The sequence below is a fragment of the Peromyscus californicus genome, unplaced genomic scaffold, assembly GCF_007827085.1.
Source record: "Peromyscus californicus insignis strain IS unplaced genomic scaffold, ASM782708v3 Scaffold_15__1_contigs__length_86483966, whole genome shotgun sequence".
Classification (NCBI taxonomy): Eukaryota; Metazoa; Chordata; class Mammalia; order Rodentia; family Cricetidae; genus Peromyscus; species Peromyscus californicus.
Window position 1 is genome coordinate 83613725 of NW_026294447.1, and position 19661 is coordinate 83633385.

The window sequence follows — 19661 nt, forward strand, 5'->3', positions numbered from 1 at the left end:
AAGGGAAAGGTGCCACCATCCCAACCCTTCAAAGTCTTGCACAGACAAAAGGCAACACAGGACAGTTAGACACTAAGGGCTACCCTGGAGACGAAAACCCAACTGTTCCATGGAACAAGGGAATCTGGAAAACAATGATCTGCAGCTGCATTTCCTGACTGTGATGTTCCAATACTACTCCTGCTTCTTCCCAAACAGGCTGGTGTCTTTAAGCAGCACATGGGAGCTCAGGCCTGAAGGGCCACACAAGTAAGTGCACAGGGAAATTTACCAGCTCCTTAGCTTCTGCCAGAAGATCTTCAACATCTGAGAAGCTGAAGCTAGCCACAGTGATGAACTGGCTGACCACGGACACAAACTTGTCTCCAGGCTGGGGAGGCTGAGACTTCTGATACTCCAGCTCCTGAAATAGGAAACAGATGCTGATGGTGAAGGTCTCATATGCACTCACACTTTGTCTCCAATTCCACAGGATTCAAGCTGAATAACTCAGACAGCAAACACATCTAAAAGATCTCATGTTACTCCACTTCCCTACCCTAACCCTCTCCACACCAGGGCCATGCCCGTGTGCACAGACTACTGAAAACAGCTTCTTCATTTTCTGAGTATTACCAGGGTGATTTCTCACTCTGGCTTTAGAAGCAAGTTAACATTTAGTTCAAATCAACAGAACCCAAACAAACAGTAGGAGCACACTGGATTCAAAGGATTTATGAGGGAAGAGCTGAACTTGCTTGGATGATGTTCTGGTGCAGAATTCTGGTGTCTTGATTTCCAGCCACCCCCCTCCCTACCAATTCTACTTACTTCCTAAACCATGGTATCTAGGTCAGCAGAAGTGCAGCTGCAGCATGCGGCAACATAATCTCCCTCCCTTCTTCCTGTCCACACCAATAGGTTTTGGTGAAGTGACAGGTAGGAAAATGAGTCTTTTGTTAACTGTCCACTTTCTCCACTGCCACGGTGAGGCTCACATAGACGGCCGAAGTAAATCTCAGTAGTGAAGTCCACCCACTGTGAAACACACGCTATTAACAGCCACAGGACCCCAGCGTCATTATTCCCATTGCACAGACACATAGAGCTTGGTGGGATTTCATTCTTTGCTCAAAGCCAAGGAGCTGATCAATGACAGAGGCAGGATTTGAGCTCAGTTTGCTGGCCCCGGTCTATGCTAAGTGCCACCTGACTGACTGATGGTCACAGGTTTTTCCTGCCCCTCTTTGGTAAACACTATTCAGCAGGAGTGTAGTGCCCAAGGGCTTTGGGTTCTGACTCAGACTACCGCTGTCTTCTCTTAATGGCAGACTGCTCTGGATCTCAGTGCCTTTCATTCTGAAAGAAGAGCAATATGCATGTGACCATGAAAATCAAATGAAATGACAAGCAAAAAGCCATAAATTATGGAGCCATCTCTGACTGGAAGACATCACCATAATTTTAGTACCTTGGTCGAGAAGTGTGTGCACGTGTGTGCATGTGTGTGTGCTGGTGGAGGGATGGTGAACCATCTTAAAGAGTGGTTGTCCACTCACTGTATTCAGATTCATCTCTGATACTTCACACAGCATCACTGACTTAGACAAAGCACAATTAGGACACATGAATATTTGGGTGAGTTACGTACGCTCTGTTGCCTCCTAATATGTCCAGCTATAGCTAGATATTTCAGCTGCCAGGGGCAGAGAAAGCTTTGGCCCTAGTTGGTATCTTTGTTAACTTGATACAAGCTAGGGTCATTTGGGAAGAGGGAGTCACAACTGAGAAAATGCTCTACTAAACTGTCCTGTAGACATGTCTTTAGGGTATTTTCTTGACTAATAATTATTATGAGAGGGCCCAGCTTTTTGCAGGCTGTGCAACCCCTGGGCAGGTGATCCTGGGTGGTGTAAGGATCAGGCTGAGCAATCTATAAGGGGCAAGTCAGCAAGCAGTATTCTTCCATAGCCTCTGCTTCAGTTCCTGCCTCCAGGTTCCTATCTTGAGTTCTTGCTCTGATTCCTATTGATGATGAGTTGTGATATGGAAATGTAAGTGAAATAAATCCTTTCCTCCCTAAGTGGCTTTTGGTCATGGTGTCAACCACAGCAGAAAGAAACCCTAAGACAGCTTCTGCAGACCCTTGCCTACTAAGAGCATGATGTAGCCTGTGTCACCCAGGAAGGAGATGCAGCACAGCTATGCTTTAGTAAGCAAAGCTACAGCACATCCCTGGAACACCAACCTGACCTGGTCTTGGTCTGTGCTAACTCAAACACAGGGCTCAAGAGTGACCACTACCTGTCTTAGGGATGGCACAATTGCCACTTGAGTCTCAAGAAAGTCTACATGAGAGGGACAAGGTAACCACTGCAGTTTATTAAGCATTTCTGGCCAATAATGCCCCGGGAAGGCTGGACCTTCTGAGATCCATGGAGAGATGGCCAGGTACTCATAACACAACTCTTATATTCCCCTTTAGTCCCTAGCCCCTCAATAACATGCTCAGAAATTTTAGTGGGAAAAAAAGAAAAAATATTTTTATTAGTTCTTTCTTCAATGAATTCAATAGTGTCTAGGTTTGTGATTAAAACAAGAGAAATGGGGCTACCACGGCATTTGGTGATAAACAACCTCAAGGTATTTAAGGGAGGGGCAAAATGCCTCTGAATCAGTAACCTCACCCAGGAGAGACAGAGCCAAGCAGGCAGGACTGGGAGTGGTGGCTCTCATCCCCAGACTTGCTTCCTGGCAGCCTCATTTGGGTAGCACTCCCATGGTATCCTGGCACAGCTGTGTTACATACATTCTTCCGACTTCTCTACCTTCTGACACATTTCTATGGTTCCTTTTTATCTTCTCTACCTGGGCAGCCCCCCTCCTATGGACCATTTTTTTTTTTTTTTTTTGGTTTTTCGAGACAGGGTTTCTCTGTGTAGCTTTGCGCCTTTCCTGGAACTCACTTGGTAGCCCAGGCTGGCCTCAAACTCACAGAGATCCGCCTGGCTCTGCCTCCCGAGTGCTGGGATTAAAGGCGTGCGCCACCACCGCCCGGCTTCCTATGGACCTTTTTACACCACCCTGCTTCGAAGCTGTAACTGGAGTTCATCTCCTCTAGGGGAGCACTTCCTCCGAAACACGTCAGTCAACCACCAGCCTCCAGGCTAGCCTCAATCCAGCCCTTTCAGCATGCTCCTCTTTGATCACTGTGCTTATCTAGACAGGGTCCTGCTGAGGGAATTGGCTGCGGTCATCACTGCAGCATTGGAAGGCAGGGACTCGGGGTCACCACGACCTTGTGCCTTGGGCACAGTATTCCCCAGTGTGTGTTTGGTAAAGACTCCTCAAAGGGCCAGTTCAACAGCAACCGAGAAGTTGCTTGAGTTTTCAGAAATCCATCATCAAACAGTAACAGCACCTGGAAATGGAGAGGGTCCTTGAAGACTGCCTCACCTGGCCCACTCATTCTGAGGAGGCCTGCTTTCCAGGTGAACTGGTGGCCCTCCAGGCCCACTTCCAGCTCCCACTGCAGTCAATCACTCAGGACATTGCTGCATGGAGCTGAGTGGCCACACTGGGCCACACACATTGTGCTGGCTTGGTGGTGGTTGTCTTGTCTGATGGAATCCTGCTTATCCTGGGCAGACCACATGCCCAGGGTGCTTGCTCAAGGCCAGCGTGCCAGCAGAATGGTAAGGAGACTGGCAGTTACAGTGGGAAGCAGGTACTCACCATCTCGACAGCCTTCAGGCCGCTTCTCAAGGTGCTTATCTCCTTGTCCAGCTCAGTCATGCTGTGGGAGAGAGCAGCATCTTGGCAGTCAGCATGAAGTTTACAGGAGTAATACACTGTGGCTTAATGTAGTTCATGCTTGGATTGGTGTGTGTGTGTGTGTGTGTGTGTGTGTGTGTGTGTGTGTGTGTATGTGTGCGTGTGTTTAGTTTAGTTTAAAAATCCAGGGCCAGTGAGATGGCTCCATGGGTAAAGGTGATTGCTGCCAAGCTTGACAACCTCAGTTTACTCCTCAGGACCCACATGGTGGAAGGAGAGAACAGACTCCACAGTTGTTATGACTTCCAAAGACTTGTCATGGCATGTGCTTGTGTACACACGTACACATACACACACACACACACACACACACACACACACACACACACACTAAATATGATAAAATGAAAAAATTCCTCCCTTTACTCTCAGATCCCACAAAAGGCTACAGCATTTTAAAGAAACATGGAACTTATATATAGAATTTTTCTGTATATTTTTTGTTTTCCTTAGCCAGCAGGTATATTTTACAGGTTAAAAACAGAAGAAAAATGTCTCCCATGTGCACAAAAAAATTGATGTTTGACTCACAGGGCCTCTGCTTCAGCACACTGCTGTACACAGAAATGGGCATCTGCCACACTCTGCTCTCTAGGAAAGTGGCTCACCCAGACCCCATTCAGTCTGGATGCTGCTGCTCATCACGGCCACAGCTGAGCCGACAGCACTCAGCCTCAATCAGCAGGCATTTTTCTGAGCGCTGCCATAGTTACTTCTCATTCTCATTGCCTTCTTTGTTTTTAGTGGAGAAAGATTACTTATTTCACAGCTTTTAAACATTAAAGATTCAAACTCAATTCTCACGGACAATTCCCACCATAACAAAGAACTCACCAATACTTCATTTACTCTAATAGATTAATTTCTTGTGCTACCTACTGTATTTCCTACCAAGTTCTGTAGAGGGAGATAATTAGCCTACTCATTCTAGGTTGTAAATTCACTGCAAAAGGCACAGCTTAAGTATATACGTATATCAGAAAGTCGGGGGAGGAGAGGAAGCAGTGAGGAAAGCTGCCTGCTTCCATCTCTGAAACAGCCCAAGATCTGCGGGGAAGGTCTGGCGACTTTCCATCTTATTTTTAGTTTCTTGATTTGCATACAGACTGCTTCCTATTAAAGGGCTGCTGGTTCCAAGGAGTGTGTGTATCTGTGAAAATGACTGGCGGCTCCCTCACATGGAAGACTGCTATTTGTTTTACATGTGTCCCTCCTTTAACTCCGGGTTCCCTGTGTTGAACAGAGCTGCTGTTCAAAAGCATTAGTGGGCTGACCCTTCGCCCTTCCATGCTGGGCAAGCACTCTGCCACTTGGCAACGTCCTCGGCGATTGTTTTACTGTTGATGAGCTGGTTTCACTCAGTTGTCCAGGTCAGCCTTGACCTCACTTTGTAGCCCAGGCAGGCACTGAACTAGAAACCCTCTTGTCTCTGTTTTCTGAGTTGGAGAAGCTGGGATTACAGGCCTATGCCAACAGGCCTGGTTGCTTAGACTCTGGTTACTAAGAAAATCAGGTTTTATACAATGGGGTGGCGAGTATTCCAAAGGAGTAGAACAAATATACATCCTTGAACACATCTGAATAATTTGGATGTGATTCCAACTTCCTTTCATACAGCGTTCAGAGGGAAGGAAAGAGAGGGACCACTTCCCACATCTGCACGTCCATGCGGGGAGGCTAAGCTCCCCACGCTGCACAGGTAAGCTGGGAAAAGAGCTGTCGCTGTACTCACTTGACTTTCGCTGCTTGAGGAATATCCCGCAATTCTTCATTTAAATTGAGGACCTTGGGGTACTTATTCTCCACAATAGTTATTAGATAGTGCAAAAGGGTAATGTTCCTAAAATGAAAGGAAAGGAGAACACTCAACATGATTAATCTGCATATGATTTATATACTCAAGGGGCAGGAACCAAAACACATTAAGAATTGGTAGAGTGGCATAAGAACAGTCGTTTAACCCATTAAGGAGAGCAGCTGCTTGGAAGCCTGAAAGTACTTTGCAAGTCTAGAACAACTCAGTGCTGTAGTCATTGGTGATGTTCACTTAAGCGTTCATCTGAAGAGTGGTTGGACAGAGAGTCCCCATTTCAGAGCTGCTGCTGGAAGCAGACTGTAATTGTGCCATTACATATATAATGTCCCTGCAGCTTTGAAGTCACTTCTAAGTTTAGCAGTTCTTCAGCTCTTAACTGCATGACCCTTAGTAGTTATAACAGCTGCTGGTGCCATTTCCCTGTCTGGCGATGACAGGGTTGAACCTTGACTGACCTGGACTGGGAAGAGGGGTGTCTGATAATGCTGTCAGGCAAAGCTATGTTAGTCTGGTCCTGCTGTCAACCAGTTACTGCACATTATAGTCACCTGGACTCCAGATGCTGGGGCCAGCAACAGAGATCCATTTAATTGAGATGAGGTGGTACCAGGCATAGATATTTGTTAAAATTCCCTAGTTACTCTAGCTTAGATGAAGAACTACTAATCTACCAAAGCTGTTATAGTTAGGAATATATAAATACCTGTTTAGTAACATTTCCATAATTAGGCAGTTTGCTAATTCACAAGGCTAAGCCACAACCCCCCATCCCACCTAGACCAAAGAGAATCAGAGTTGCCTATCCATTTCCTATAATAATGGAAAGCATTTCCAGTACTCTGTGGCTTTACCCAGACAATACAATCCTATTCCCAAGTCGAGGGCTCAAAGAGATTCTTTATTTTTGTTACTGTCAGTAATTAGGAAACAATTTCCACCAAAGCAAAACAGTGGCCAGTATTCTGGCTGCTCAGGCTTCTGTGAGCTTGCTACATTTTATTACTCAAGGATTCCTAGTCATAGAACTACCTGTTTGCCCTGGGCTTCTCTCCTGAGGGGTGGGGGTGGGAACAAAATGCCAGCAACTATCACAAGAATGCTAATTTCTTCATTATTTTAGAGACATGCTGTTTTATCTAGAGAAGTTTCCATTAACTTAATTGGACTGTATGTGGTTTTAAGAACTAAACCCAGGCTAGACTTCCACATTTGTTTGCTATCCAAGTAACACCTCATTTACACAAAACAGCTTTGTGAAGAATGAACAACTGAATAGCCACACCTCAGGCTAGTCCTGGTGGCTACTGAATCAGCCCCTTGGTGCTGACTGTACCTCCCTTAAACAGCTTGACTGTCTCAACTGTATGGCCGACTCAGGGGAACGAGCGGCTGCTCACTGGCCAACTGTGGCAGCGTACTGGTGCTACATCTGGGGACCATCTTCAGAAGCAGACAGAAGAGGAAAGAGATCAGAAATAGTTTTTATTTATTCCTTTGAAAGAGCTTGTACATGTAAATTCTATAGTCACTTTAATAAGCAGACGACTATGTAAGCGCCAAGTCATCAGAAGGTGTGTGGATGAGTGGATATTTGATTTTGCATGTGTTTGTGTGCATGCCATCAAGCAGTTGAAGAGGTGGTGTCCTTTCAAAGACGGCTGCTCTCCATATGTGAATAAGAGGCTACAGGTTGCCGGGCGGTGGTGGCGCACGCCTTTAATCCCAGCACTCGGGAGGCAGAGCCAGGCGGATCTCTGTGAGTTCGAGGCCAGCCTGGGCTACCAAGTGAGTTCCAGGAGAGGCGCAAAGCTACACAGAGAAACCCTGTCTCAAAAACCAAAAAAAAAAAAAAAAAAAAAAAAAAAAAAGAGGCTACAGGTCCCCAGTACAACTCACAAACAAGACCTACCTATGGGCAAAGAGCAGCACTGTGGACTGACCTGCAGATCATGGGTTAAATCCTTCTTCAGTGGGTGATGAGGGGGTGGGGGTCGGGGACTAAGCCACTTGGCATTGCCTCAGTTTTCTTCTGACAACATGCAGTAAGTAACCTGGCCTGTGTACTGACAGCCATTGTGAGCGACATGTGTGGAGGTGCTCTGAAAAAGACTGGGCTCCCACCGAAATGAGGATGGCAGGGTTTTATATAACACAGCAGCACTCGCCACTGTCTCCACGACGCAAAACTAACAGCTTAACACATGGCTTGTTCCTTTGATCAAGGACTGAGGGCTGCTATACACTATGCTTCACTAACCCTATAGAAAATATAGGGTAAAAAGTCTCATTAGTGAGGCATAATTAGGGAGAACAGTCCATCATGCTACAAGGATTTGGTTCTGAGGACTTTACCTTGGGAAGGACTGTACAAGTTCCTTTGAAGCCAGTGAGAACCTCAGAGAAACAAAGCTCTTGGGAAAACTCGAGTTAATGCGCGTGATGACCCTACCTGCTGGGGCAGAGGAGCTGGCACCTCAGTGCCTCTGACCAGACTCTGTTCACCTCAAGTGCAACGCTGTGCACTTCCTAGGACACATTTTAATGAGCCTTGAGCTGTGCAGCTGAAGATTAGCAGGCAAATGCATTCATGTGGCTGTCAGTGCCAGCCTAAGACTAAAAGGCACATTCCTGGGCGAGCTGGCAGTTTTCTCCTTTTTCTGGAACACAGTTCTCTGTGGAGGGGTGGAGACTAGAGAGGCCATGTGACATCCAGAGCTGGAGGGCCGGTTCTCGGTTAGGGTTGCGCAGAGGTCCATCCAGCTCTATCTTTATGACCAGTGACTTCTCTCGAGTAGATTATACTATACTTAAAAGTTAAACATTTTTAGATTTATTTACTTATTTGTGTGTGTGTGTGTGTGTGTGTGTGTGTGTGTGTGTGTGTGTGTGTGTGTGTATGTGTATATGCATGCACCCATGTGAAATGGCATGTATGTTGGGGTCAGAAGACAAGTTGTGGGAGTCAATTTTCTCCTCCTACCAGCTGGGGTCCAGGGACTGAACTCAGGTCTTCAGTCTTGAGGCAAGCATCCTTACCCACTGAGACATTACACCAGAATTATTTATTTATTCATTTACTCATTTTAAAGGTAACCAACAATAAAAACCTTGGAAGAGATCGTTGGTTCTCAACCTGTGGGTTGCAACCCCTTTTGGGGATTGAATGACCCTTTAACAGAGGTCACCTAAGACTATAGGAAAACACAGGTCTCTACATTACGATTCATAATAGTAGCAAAATTACAGTTATGAAGTAGCAACAAAAATAATTACATGGTTGGGGTCAGCACAATGTGAGGAACTGTACTAAAGGGTCGCAGCATTGGGAAGGTCAGGAAGCGCTGGAATAGAAGGTGTCCCTGTGCACTGATAACAGATGAAGACCTCTGGGAATGTGAGGGCTGCCTGTTTGAGACGAATGGGAGGGGAATGGAAGAGCAGGAGCATACCCTGAAAGACCAAGACTGTAGTGTCCAGGCGGGCACTATAAAAGTCAGGTTCTCCAAAAGTCACATTCTATAAAAGCACCCCGATGCTCCAAGTGCTGGAGGGTACCACACTTACTTGTCAATACTAGATTTTGTGTCTGCAATCTTGTTGAGGCTGGAGATCTTGAATCCATATGCATTGCCTCTCTGTCCTTTATTCATGTAATTTCCAAAAGCCAAAACAACCTCTAGGAGCTGCTTGAGGGCGCTGCTCCTGAACACCTCCTCTGAGCCAGAACGAATCGCTTCAAAGCAAAATACACCAAACGCAATGGTTACAGCCAAGGCTTTCAGTCATGCCTGTCCTAACTGAATCCACATGTCCTAACAGACACTAACAATGTCAGAGCGAGTCACCAGTTTGTGACTGAGCACTTTCAAATCACACAAACTAGAAGCACAATTAACAGCTAACATGTAAGAGATCCCACAGAGAATGGCAAAATTTCTCTCCTTTCTCAGCCCTTCTCAGGACTGACTCACTAACCTTAAAAATGTAACGAATAGAATACACGGCACATAATTCCATTTCCAGCATTCCTTTGCAAAACTCCCTTGCCTCACGTGAGTCAGATCAGTAAGTGAGTCAATTCTGCTGATGGAGAACTGGTCATTTGTTACATATATGGCCTGCAGGTGTTACATCAGGGATGGGAGCTCAGACTCCGATTCTGCTGTACATTCTGTAACTGTGCTCTGTAGTACCATCCACATCGCAAACATTTGTAAACACAACAGCCTAAAATTCTACCCTTAGAAAATCCTAGTCGGGTACTGCTACAAGAACACCAATCATAGGTTCAATGCTAGGAGGAGCAAAGCCATCCCTTAGCCACATTCAAGTGGTCAAAAGCCCAGTCCCTCGGAGGAGCTCAGGGGCTGTGCAGGAGCTCCAGGGCCCAGGCCAGGCCGGAGTGTGCAAGACGCAGCTCTTCTGTGACCACCCACTGGAATTTCAAAAGATTTCCAGCTAAACGCCACCGAAGCAATTCTGTTTACCTGGTGTACTTGGCTCAAAGCTGTACATGGGCACTTAAGACAAACATTACTTCCTGCTGTGTGGCTTGGTCTTACCTTCTACTTTGGGTTTCACTTCCGCCACACGCTCTGCAAACTTCTTTTTGAAGTACAGTGACTGCAGTCTTTGCTGGTAATGATTAATCCTGTAAGAGCCAGGTGGGTTGATTAACACTCATGATGAGAGCCCATTTCTCTAGAATCTGCATGGGGGATTTGGGTGACTGCCTGGGGCCCTTCACTTCAAACTTCACTCATAGTACCCACAGCTCTCGGGGAAACAGGAGATGAAAAGGAATACAAGTGTGGACTCTTCACTTTTTCCCACTTCTCTCAAGTCTCTTAACTTTTCACAAAGTTTGGCCTTTGGCAAGGCTACAAAGACTAGTTAGTGTCTGTCATACACTCCTCATGCCCACTCCCAAACCTTTCTGCTTTGCAATCAGCTCACTAAGCTAGTTTCCTGAAGGCAGGCAAGCTTAGCCTTCCACAGCACCTAGAGGGGACAGGGAGTCTAGAAGCCTCTGATCTGCACCTACGCCACAAGATTCTTGTTGCTGGTTGTGGGGGTCACAGTGTGCCTTCTCATGAAGCTTCTGAAACACATGTTTAAACTGCTCATGATAGTTTCAGTATAGAAAGTCCAGAGATCAACCCCTTCTCCAAAACTATCCTGTTTCCTCAAATAGACCTAGGTTTGCAGACGTGCCTCTTACTAGGTGACCTTAAGTAAGGCCTATCTGAGTCTCCTTTTCTCTGTGGGTTGATGAAGAGAATACTTCTCTCCTGGAAGTCCCTAAGGCAGGGCTGCTAGGAGGGTTACATGAGAAAACACTTGTAAAGATCTGGACAGACTTGAGGAGTGACAGCTATCTCTTTCTGGTGGTCATTAGCTTGTCTACACTGAGGACTACAGAGCACAGCTTCAAAACTCCAAAGTTAGCCTTCCTTCAAGGGAGTCTCCAAAATGGCAAGTTCTGAGGGAATAACACAAAGCACGTCTGGCCACAGCAGGAATGGAGAATGAGAGACAGAGGGAAGGGGCTCTGTCCCAGGAGCTACTGGATTTCAAGACCACTGGCCCTTCTCTAGAGTGGAATCAGTTCACTAGACCTGAGATGGCAAAGTGAATAAGCTCATACACCAAACCCATATAGAGCAGTGGCTGCCGCAGGGGGTCCTGGAAAAGGGTTCGGAAAGCTTGCCGAGGCTCCACGGAAAGAGGGCATTGCCTGATTAGTGACGTCTGCCTATGTCTTATTCATCGTGGGGCTCAGGGCGGACATTGCCACAGTCTGTCATCCCCTCTCTCTAATTTTACAGCAAACCTGAGATGTCAAGGTATTAGGATGCTGAGCCATTATCCCCAGACATCACAGTGTTGGTGAGAGTGACCCGGGGACACGAGAGCACAATAGAGCCAGAGCGCACGGCCCAAGAGGCCCACAGGACAAAGTCGCCTGTACACTGGCCCACCCAGGGCAAGACCTCAACACAAGCGGAGGACACATTCCACACGGCTCCAATGTGGAGCGCTTTCAGAACTAAAACATGTGCAACACAGGGGACGGGTCCAAGCTGTTTATCTCGAACTGGAGTTTAATTTCCTTACTGAAGCAAAGCGCATCTTTCATTTCCAGTGTCTTCCAACTCACCTGCTCATCTCAAACAGGAAGCGATCAGCCTTGGCCATGCGGTCCAGCTCGTGTTTATGTTCCTCTAGCAGGTCAATGTCACTTTTCTCAGGAACGAATTTCAAAAGCTAAAAGTGCATCCATGTATTAGCAAAGGGTTATAAAAAATCTCAGCAGTAGGTTTTTATCCTTTCAGCTAATCTGCTACAAGATGAAATTTTAAGATTTTCTTCGGTTACAAGCCCAGCGGCTATTTACACATTGAGTTGATAGCAGCTTTAAATTTGCCTGAGAATCATTTTCTATTCTCTAGCACCTTTCCAATAAGAACTGTTGACATTTCAGAGAGTCAATCCTCTCATAAGAAGGCCATAAAATGGAATCTCTATGCAGAGAGATTCAGCCCTCAGTCTGCATTTCAGAGAAGGTGGATGTAACTATCAGGAACAGAACCTAGGCCTCTGACTCCCAGAGTTCTATGAATTTTTTTTTCTGTTATATCATGGTGAAATGAATAATTACATTTGTGGTTTTTATTCAGCTTGTTTTTTCGGTTTCTCTAATTCCACCTTCTTTATTGTTTCATGTAGAGTTCAGTGAGAGAAACAGTGGGAATATCATATTTTTTATTTCATACTGTATTTTGGAGGGTGAGTGAGAAATGGAAGAAGGAGCAACAATATGGAAAGCTGAAAAGGTTACTTTCCTCTCTGTCTGACTGACTGCCATCCAAAGCACACACATTTGAATGCGTCTGTGTCTCTTTGTGGCTGTGTATGCGTGCTATTTTCTAAATCAAATGCTTTCCCCCAAATCAAATGAGACCCTCCCCATAACCTGACATGACTTGAGGGATTCATTTGATAGGTTTTCAGATGTGAGTTGGAACTCACAAAAGGCAGTTGGTCTAGGAGCCGCCTGTAGAAAAAGAGAATTGGAACTACAGAGGGGAAGGCATTGCTAGGAGGTGGTACTCAATTAAGAACATGCTCGGGGCTGGAGAAAACCAGTACTCAAGGGATGAAGACAAGAGGAGAAGGAGGAGCCTGGAAAGGAGGCAGCAGAGGTTCAGCTGGAGAAGCTATGTGGCATCACATGGCCAAGGCAATGTTTCACTATGGAGTAAGCGGCCATTCATGTCAGACATCACCAAGAAACCAAGGAAGAGAAGAACTGCCAAGTGTCCTGTGGCTTGGGCAACAGGGGAGCTGTGAATGTCCTCACAGTTTTAGGAGGTGGAGAAGACACATGACAGTGGGCTGAGTGAACGGGAGAGTAGGGACTGGCTCTCAAGAATTCAGAGCATGTCAGGAAGAGAGACAGTAACACTGTGTGTGCACTCACTGAAGATGGAGACTTGGCCCGTTGAGCCCTCAGAGGGTGAGGTGGAGACTAAGGTGAGGAGCAGCCCATCCAGCTGGGCTCCCGCCTAGAAGGAATGGATGTGCCCGGGCGTTACAGAGGACAGCTCTCTTGCCCTCAGGGGATAGAAGGGAAGAGAAATGGAAGCAGATGGATGCCAGGTATGTTTCTAGGCATTTCTGTTCCCAGGTTCAAAGGGTGTTCTTCTGCATAGGGAAGGTTGTAGGGCAAGGAGAAGAAGAGGAAGATGAAGGGCGTTCCTTTTCCTCTTAGTCTGGAGTTTTGTCTTCTGAGATAGGGAACTCTCTTCTAGTTTCAGACATCCTTTCTCCTGTTTGCCAGGCTCCCAGCTGGTCCATGATTAGGAAAACACTACCACTCTGTGTCTTCTGTGACTTGCAAGAGCAGAGGGAGAGGCGTGTGGAAAGCCTAGGCCCATCACCAAGCAGAGGCGAGAGATAGACTGCATGTGGATGGTTTCCCAGGGAACTGGAGCTAGGGAAGCACCTGGACCAGGAGAGATGCATTGCGAGGAAGAGGGGCTCACTGACCTCAGCCATGGTCTGAGCATGGCAGCCACCAGCAGCACGCAGCATGGAATGCATGTGGTCCTTATGTAGGCCCCACGCAAAGGTAAGGAGATGCTGGGACAGACATCTGTCTGGAAGGGAGGCACATGGAAGAACACCAGGCGGAAGAACATTATGACAAGGAGGGAAAGGAAGAGCGTGGGAACGGAGCAGAGAGCAAGAAGCTCACAGAATTATCAGGAGAGACCAGGTCAGAAATGTCCTTGGCCAGATGCTGCATCAGTGGACGGACTGTCTCCCTTGTTTATTTGGAATCACTGCAAGCCCTCTTGGCAGGGTTCTGCGATCCTCCCCCAGGAAGAATTGTGCTGGATGCAGTTTCACAGTAAACAGAGCCTGGAGAGTTTTAAGCGTATGGCCTTGTTGATAGAGGCTGAGGACAGAAGGATCACAGCAGCTCGCACACAGTTCTCCACTCCTGGTAGTGACCTGAGGTAGGGTCCCCCAGAAGCTGGGGCAGCTGTACAGTGAGAGAGGAAGAGCAGGGATCTGGAAACACCCCTGGATGGGAGGGGGTGCTTTAAACCGCATTCACAGAAAATCACGGGAGATATGAGGAAAACATCATTAACTATTTTGAAAATTAAACCAAGACTTGAAATGGCAGCTAGATAAGTTGTTCTACTGCCAGGAGTGGGGGTCTCACTCAGGACAACTCCAGTTGCAGTTCTACCCTGCTCTGAGTCTGCTGCCTTCCGGGATTTCAGTGGGAACCATCGAAGATGCACACGAAGGCAGAGGGACAGTTTAGGAAGAGTAGCCTCAGCACTCAGGACACAAGACACCCCTTTCTAGACTTTCAGAGCTGAGTATGCACAGAGTTGCCACGTTCAGCCTGTAGTCATGGTTGCTGGTACCCACAAATGACCTTCAGTGGACCTGGCTCTGACAAACACAGACCTTAGACCTGGATCACTCAAAATCAAATGTGTCCCAAGGATGAGAGACAGAAAGGAAGAATATCCTTAAAGCTATTGGTCACCACAAAGCTCAGAAACCTTCAAGTCCTAAGGGACCAGGGGGAGAGAGACACATAAAAATTCTTGGAATATGTACTGGTTAGACACACATGATATAGTCAGACTGGCTAAGCAGAAATGCTGCAGAAGGAGTTACCCATTAGACTGGATAAAGTTTCTATCCAGGAACACTTGATGTGGGCTACCTATGTGTAATTCCCATGGGCTAGCCCTGGAGTTGTGACTTATTGCCATTTATGACACAAGATGCCACAAATGAACAGAGACATGATTTAGTTCCAGGAAACAACTCAGTCCCATAGGACAGGTGTGACTGTGTAGAACAAGTGTGACTGACTGTGTGGAACAGGTGTGACTGTGTAGAACAGGTGTGACTGTGTAGAACAGGTGTGACTGACTGTGTAGAACAGGTGTGACTGACTGTGTAGAATAGGTGTGACTGACTGTGTAGAACAGGTGTGACTCTGTAGAACAGGTGTGAATGACTGTGTAGAACAGGTGTGACTGACTCTGTAGAACAGGTGTGACTATGTAGAACAGGTGTGACTGCGTGGAACAGGTGTGACTGTGTGGAACAGGTGTGACTGACTGTGTAGAACAGGTGTGGCTGACTGTGTAGAACAGGTGTGACTGACTATGTAGAACAGGTGTGACTGACTGTGTAGAACAGGTGTGACTGTGTAGAACAGGTGTGACTGACTGTATAGAACAGGTGTGACTGACTGTGTAGAACAGGTGTGACTGTGTAGAACAGGTGTGACTGTGTAGAACAGGTGTGACTGACTGTGTAGAACAGGTGTGACTGACTGTGTAGAACAGGTGTGACTGACTCTATAACAGGTGTGACTGTGTAGAACAGGTGTGACTGTGTAGAACAGGTGTGACTGTGTAGAACAGGTGTGACTGTGTAGAGCAGGTGTGACTGACTCTGTATAACAGGTGTGACTGTGTAGAACAGGTGTGACTGTGTAGAACAGGTGTGACTGACTGTGTAGAACAGGTGTGACTGTGTAGAGCAGGTGTGACTGACTGTGTAGAGCAGGTGTGACAGTGTAGAGCAGGTGTGACTGACTGTGTAGAGCAGGTGTGACTGACTGTGTAGAGCAGGTGTAGCTGACTGTGTAGAGCAGGTGTGACTGTGTAGAGCAGGTGTGACAGTGTAGAGCAGGTGTGACTGACTGTGTAGAGCAGGTGTGACAGTGTAGAGTAGGTGTGACTGACTGTGTAGAACAGGTGTGACTGTGTAGAACAGGTGTGACTCTGTAGAACAGGTGTGACTGTGTAGAGCAGATGTGACTGACTCTGTAGAACAGGTGTGACTGACTGTGTAGAACAGGTATGACGGTGTAGAGCAGGTGTGGCTGACTGTGTAGAGCAGGTGTGACTGACTGTGTAGAGCAGGTGTGACAGTGTAGAGCAGGTGTGACTGACTGTGTAGAGCAGGTGTGACAGTGTAGAGCAGGTGTGACTGACTGTGTAGAGCAGGTGTGACTGTGTAGAGCAGGTGTGATTGACTGTGTACAACAGTCAACTACACTAGGGGTTTAGTGAAGGCTTTTGTGCTTGTGGAAATGATGAGCCAAAATGCAAATTTATGAATTAACAGTGTGCAGAGCAGTTTTTGATCTCAGAGAACTCATGAGATTTTCAACACTCCTGTGAAACACATTTCCCCACTAACCCCAGCAGATTTTTATGAGCTATTAAGACAAAAATTTAACTGAGGTTTAAGGGACAGACAGACTCTAACACTGTGGCTCCCCAGCATTTGGCAGACTTGTTTTAGAGCTTGTTTTATTTTTATTTTTGAGGAGGTAGAGAGAGCAGGGAGGGGAGAAAGAGAGTATACATGACTGGCATGTGATGTGGGTGCCTTCAGACACCAGAAAAGAATGTTGGATTTCCTTGAGCTGGAGCTACAGGTGGCTGTGACTTAGTTATTCGACATGGGTGCTGGGAACTGAACCCGGGTCCTCTAGAAGAGCAGCAAGTGCTCTTAATCTGTGAGCCATCTCTCCAGCCCATTTTACAACCTGTAAGCTTCCCTTCTCCACGATCCTTCTGAGGAACAATAAAAGAATAAAGACCCTTTAAAGCAATGCATGGGGCCAGCTTTGGCCTTCTCAATTCAGAGATGAGAAGATGATCTATTAGCAACAGCAGATTCTCCCAGCATCCTCTTGGCAGCTAACAGTATTACTTGGGCTTTGAAAGCCGTCTGGCAGCTCACCTGTTCTAGCATGTCCTTGGGCAGATCCTCCTGTTCATCCATTGTTAGAATTGCCCGCTTGATTTCATCATTGGATAATTTCAACCTGGAGAGAGCATATTTTATTTTGTTAATAACATTGTTGTGATTGTTACAATTTCATACAAGATGACTCACTCCGCTACACCAGCTGCTGATTTTCAAGTATGGTTTTTCTCAAAATCTCAGCCAAGGCTTATTTCCTGACAACAGAGGGAACTAAAATAGGATTCTGAAACAGCTTAAACATTCTTTCAGGGCTCTGTAATGTTCTGCTGACATGGGACAAGCTGCCATGTTCTATCATTAGTTTCCTTAAAGAAAGTTGGAGACGGGGAAAGTGGGCACAATGGCCTTCTTACAGCCAACATCCACAAATTGTAGGTGAGAGGAAACAAGTCAACCTTTGACCTCACTGTATGGCAGGGGAGTTCCAGGTGTGCTGCCAGATTAAAGAGAAATTTTGATACGCTCGGAAACCATATGCGTGGTTAAAGAGTTGAGTGCATTAATATACAAAATGAAATACATGCTCACTTCATAGGTGAGGAATTTTCATATATTTAGTTTCATTTAATTATGAAAGTAACTGTGACAGTCTGGTGTTTTGTTTGTTTGTTTTGTTTTAATTAGATAAACAGGCTCAAAATGGCCAGTGATTTGCACAAAGTGATGGTATCAGCGGCCAGTGAGATGGCTCAGCAGGGAGTAAGCAAGCCAGCTCAAGCCTGCTGATCTGAACTAAACACCTGGAACCCAGGGCAAGGTGGAGGGGAGGACTGATTCCATAAAGTTGTCTTCTGACCTCTACAGGTGTGCCACAATACACACCAGCTCCACATCACAAATTCAATAAAAAAATTCAAAGTGACAGTACCGACATCATAGCACCCATTTTACAACACAAACACCGCCCATGTAGTTAATATCGTACAGCAAAGGACTCACGTAAACCTCCTTTCTCTTTCTATTTTTGTCTGCCCATAAGTTCATTTATTTAATTTAATTAGGAATTTGTATCTTAGGTCAGGATAAGAAACTACTCGGGCTGGAGAGATGGCTCAGCGGTTAAGAGCACTGACTGCTCTTCCAGAGGTCCCGAGTTCAATTCCCAGCAACCACATGGTGGCTCACAACCATCTGTAATGAGATCTGGTGCCCTCTTCTGGCTTGCAGGCAGACATGCAGGCAGAACACTGTATACATAATAAATAAATCTTAAAAAAAAAAAAGAAACTACTAACTATAAGACATGAGAGTTGTGAAATTGAAACATAAATAATGCTTTTATTCAATATAATGCTTTTATTCAAAACTGGGGCAAATATTCTTAATCATACTCTCAGTTGTAACAACAGAATCTAGAATTGTTCATTCTATCCTGTACACTGTTAAGTCACATGCCTTTCCCCTCCAACCTAACACACACAGAGAGAGAGAATGTGGGGTTCAGTGAAACGATCCATGTAAGGCTCTTGGTAGAGTTCTTGGACTTCCAGGACCTCTAAACTAGAAAAATGCAAAAAAGTATGACTTTTTTGTAACCTTAACAACACTCACATGCTGTGAGTAGATCAATGAAACAGTATTCGGTGTGGTCACTCACTCCCAAAGCATTCTTAGCCATTTATTTCACCCAGGTTTCATCCCTGTACATAACAGAACCAGGCCCAGGAGAACTGAAAACGAACCGGAAGATCTATCCTTATCTCCAAAGTGATTATAAGTTTTGGGAGGGTCGGGAGATGAACAGCAAAACTCTTATGACACAAGGCACACACTCAACCCATCTCACAAACAACCTGCAAGGCTGGGTGAATGGATGGAGGATTCCGAGGCAGTAGAAGGATACAGACCCTTTCCTAGTTAAACCCACCCACTCCACGCCAGCTACATTTGCTGCATGCACCAATGGCCAGAAAAGAGAAAACAAATTTGGGATGCTCCTGCTCAAACGGAAATACATCATCTAGGCAAAAATGCCAATCTGTCCATCTGACGAACACAGTCCACCTTCCCCCCATCTGGGCTGTGGTGCCATCCTGTGCTGAATCCAGACAGCCTATTTCAGTTCACCCTGGGACAATCACCGCCTCACAAGCATGCTCACCAGAACACCACAGAAAATCCACATGAGTAAAGTGGAACAGTTTAGCTAAGCTGGAACACAGAGGGAAAAACTGTGGCCACACCAGACTGTCATTGTCAAGGCTCTGGGCAGCCCTGGATTTCAGGACGTTACAGGCTCCTGAGTCAATTTCAGTGCCGGAACTATAGTGTGGCCACACAAGGCAAGGAAAGGACAGTAACTAAAATCAGAGGCTAAAATTGCCACTAATAAAAACCAGCTAGCTTGCAGATATCTACAGTCCCCACCAGAAGAGCCTTGCGTATTACTACTGCGTGACTTTCTCACTGGATCCGTGCGTGCATGTATGTGTGACACTTGTGTGGAAGTCACAGGACAACAGTAGGGACTGCTTCTCCCTTCACCGTGTGGATCCCTGGGATTGAATTCTAATTCTTAGGCTTGGTAGCAAGTGCTTTACCCCCTGGGTTATCTCATGGGACCCCAAGTTCTGCTCATAAGAGAAAACTAAATGAGCTCTGTGTCTTTTCACACCAGGGTGAAGAAATCATCTCGAGCCTTTCTGCTTTGCATTTAAAAACTAAAGAAGTTGACAACCAGAGCGAGAAGAACCGTCAAAGCACC

At 46.2% G+C, this 19661-nt stretch overlaps 1 protein-coding gene across 3 annotated transcripts in view; it reads right to left on the reverse strand.

Moving 5' to 3' along the window:
- The window catches only part of Daam1 (dishevelled associated activator of morphogenesis 1), a 172790-nt gene that overhangs the window by 6810 nt on the left and 146319 nt on the right, over positions 1-19661 (reverse strand). For all 3 annotated transcript variants that reach the window (XM_052739623.1, XM_052739624.1, XM_052739622.1), the window contains 7 exons: positions 16931-17015; positions 11790-11896; positions 10192-10280; positions 9194-9362; positions 5546-5653; positions 3715-3775; positions 272-403 (listed from right to left, as the gene is read on the reverse strand). In XM_052739623.1, coding sequence (XP_052595583.1) covers positions 272-403; positions 3715-3775; positions 5546-5653; positions 9194-9362; positions 10192-10280; positions 11790-11896; positions 16931-17015 — 751 coding nt within the window. The remainder of the gene's footprint in view (positions 1-271; positions 404-3714; positions 3776-5545; positions 5654-9193; positions 9363-10191; positions 10281-11789; positions 11897-16930; positions 17016-19661) is intronic.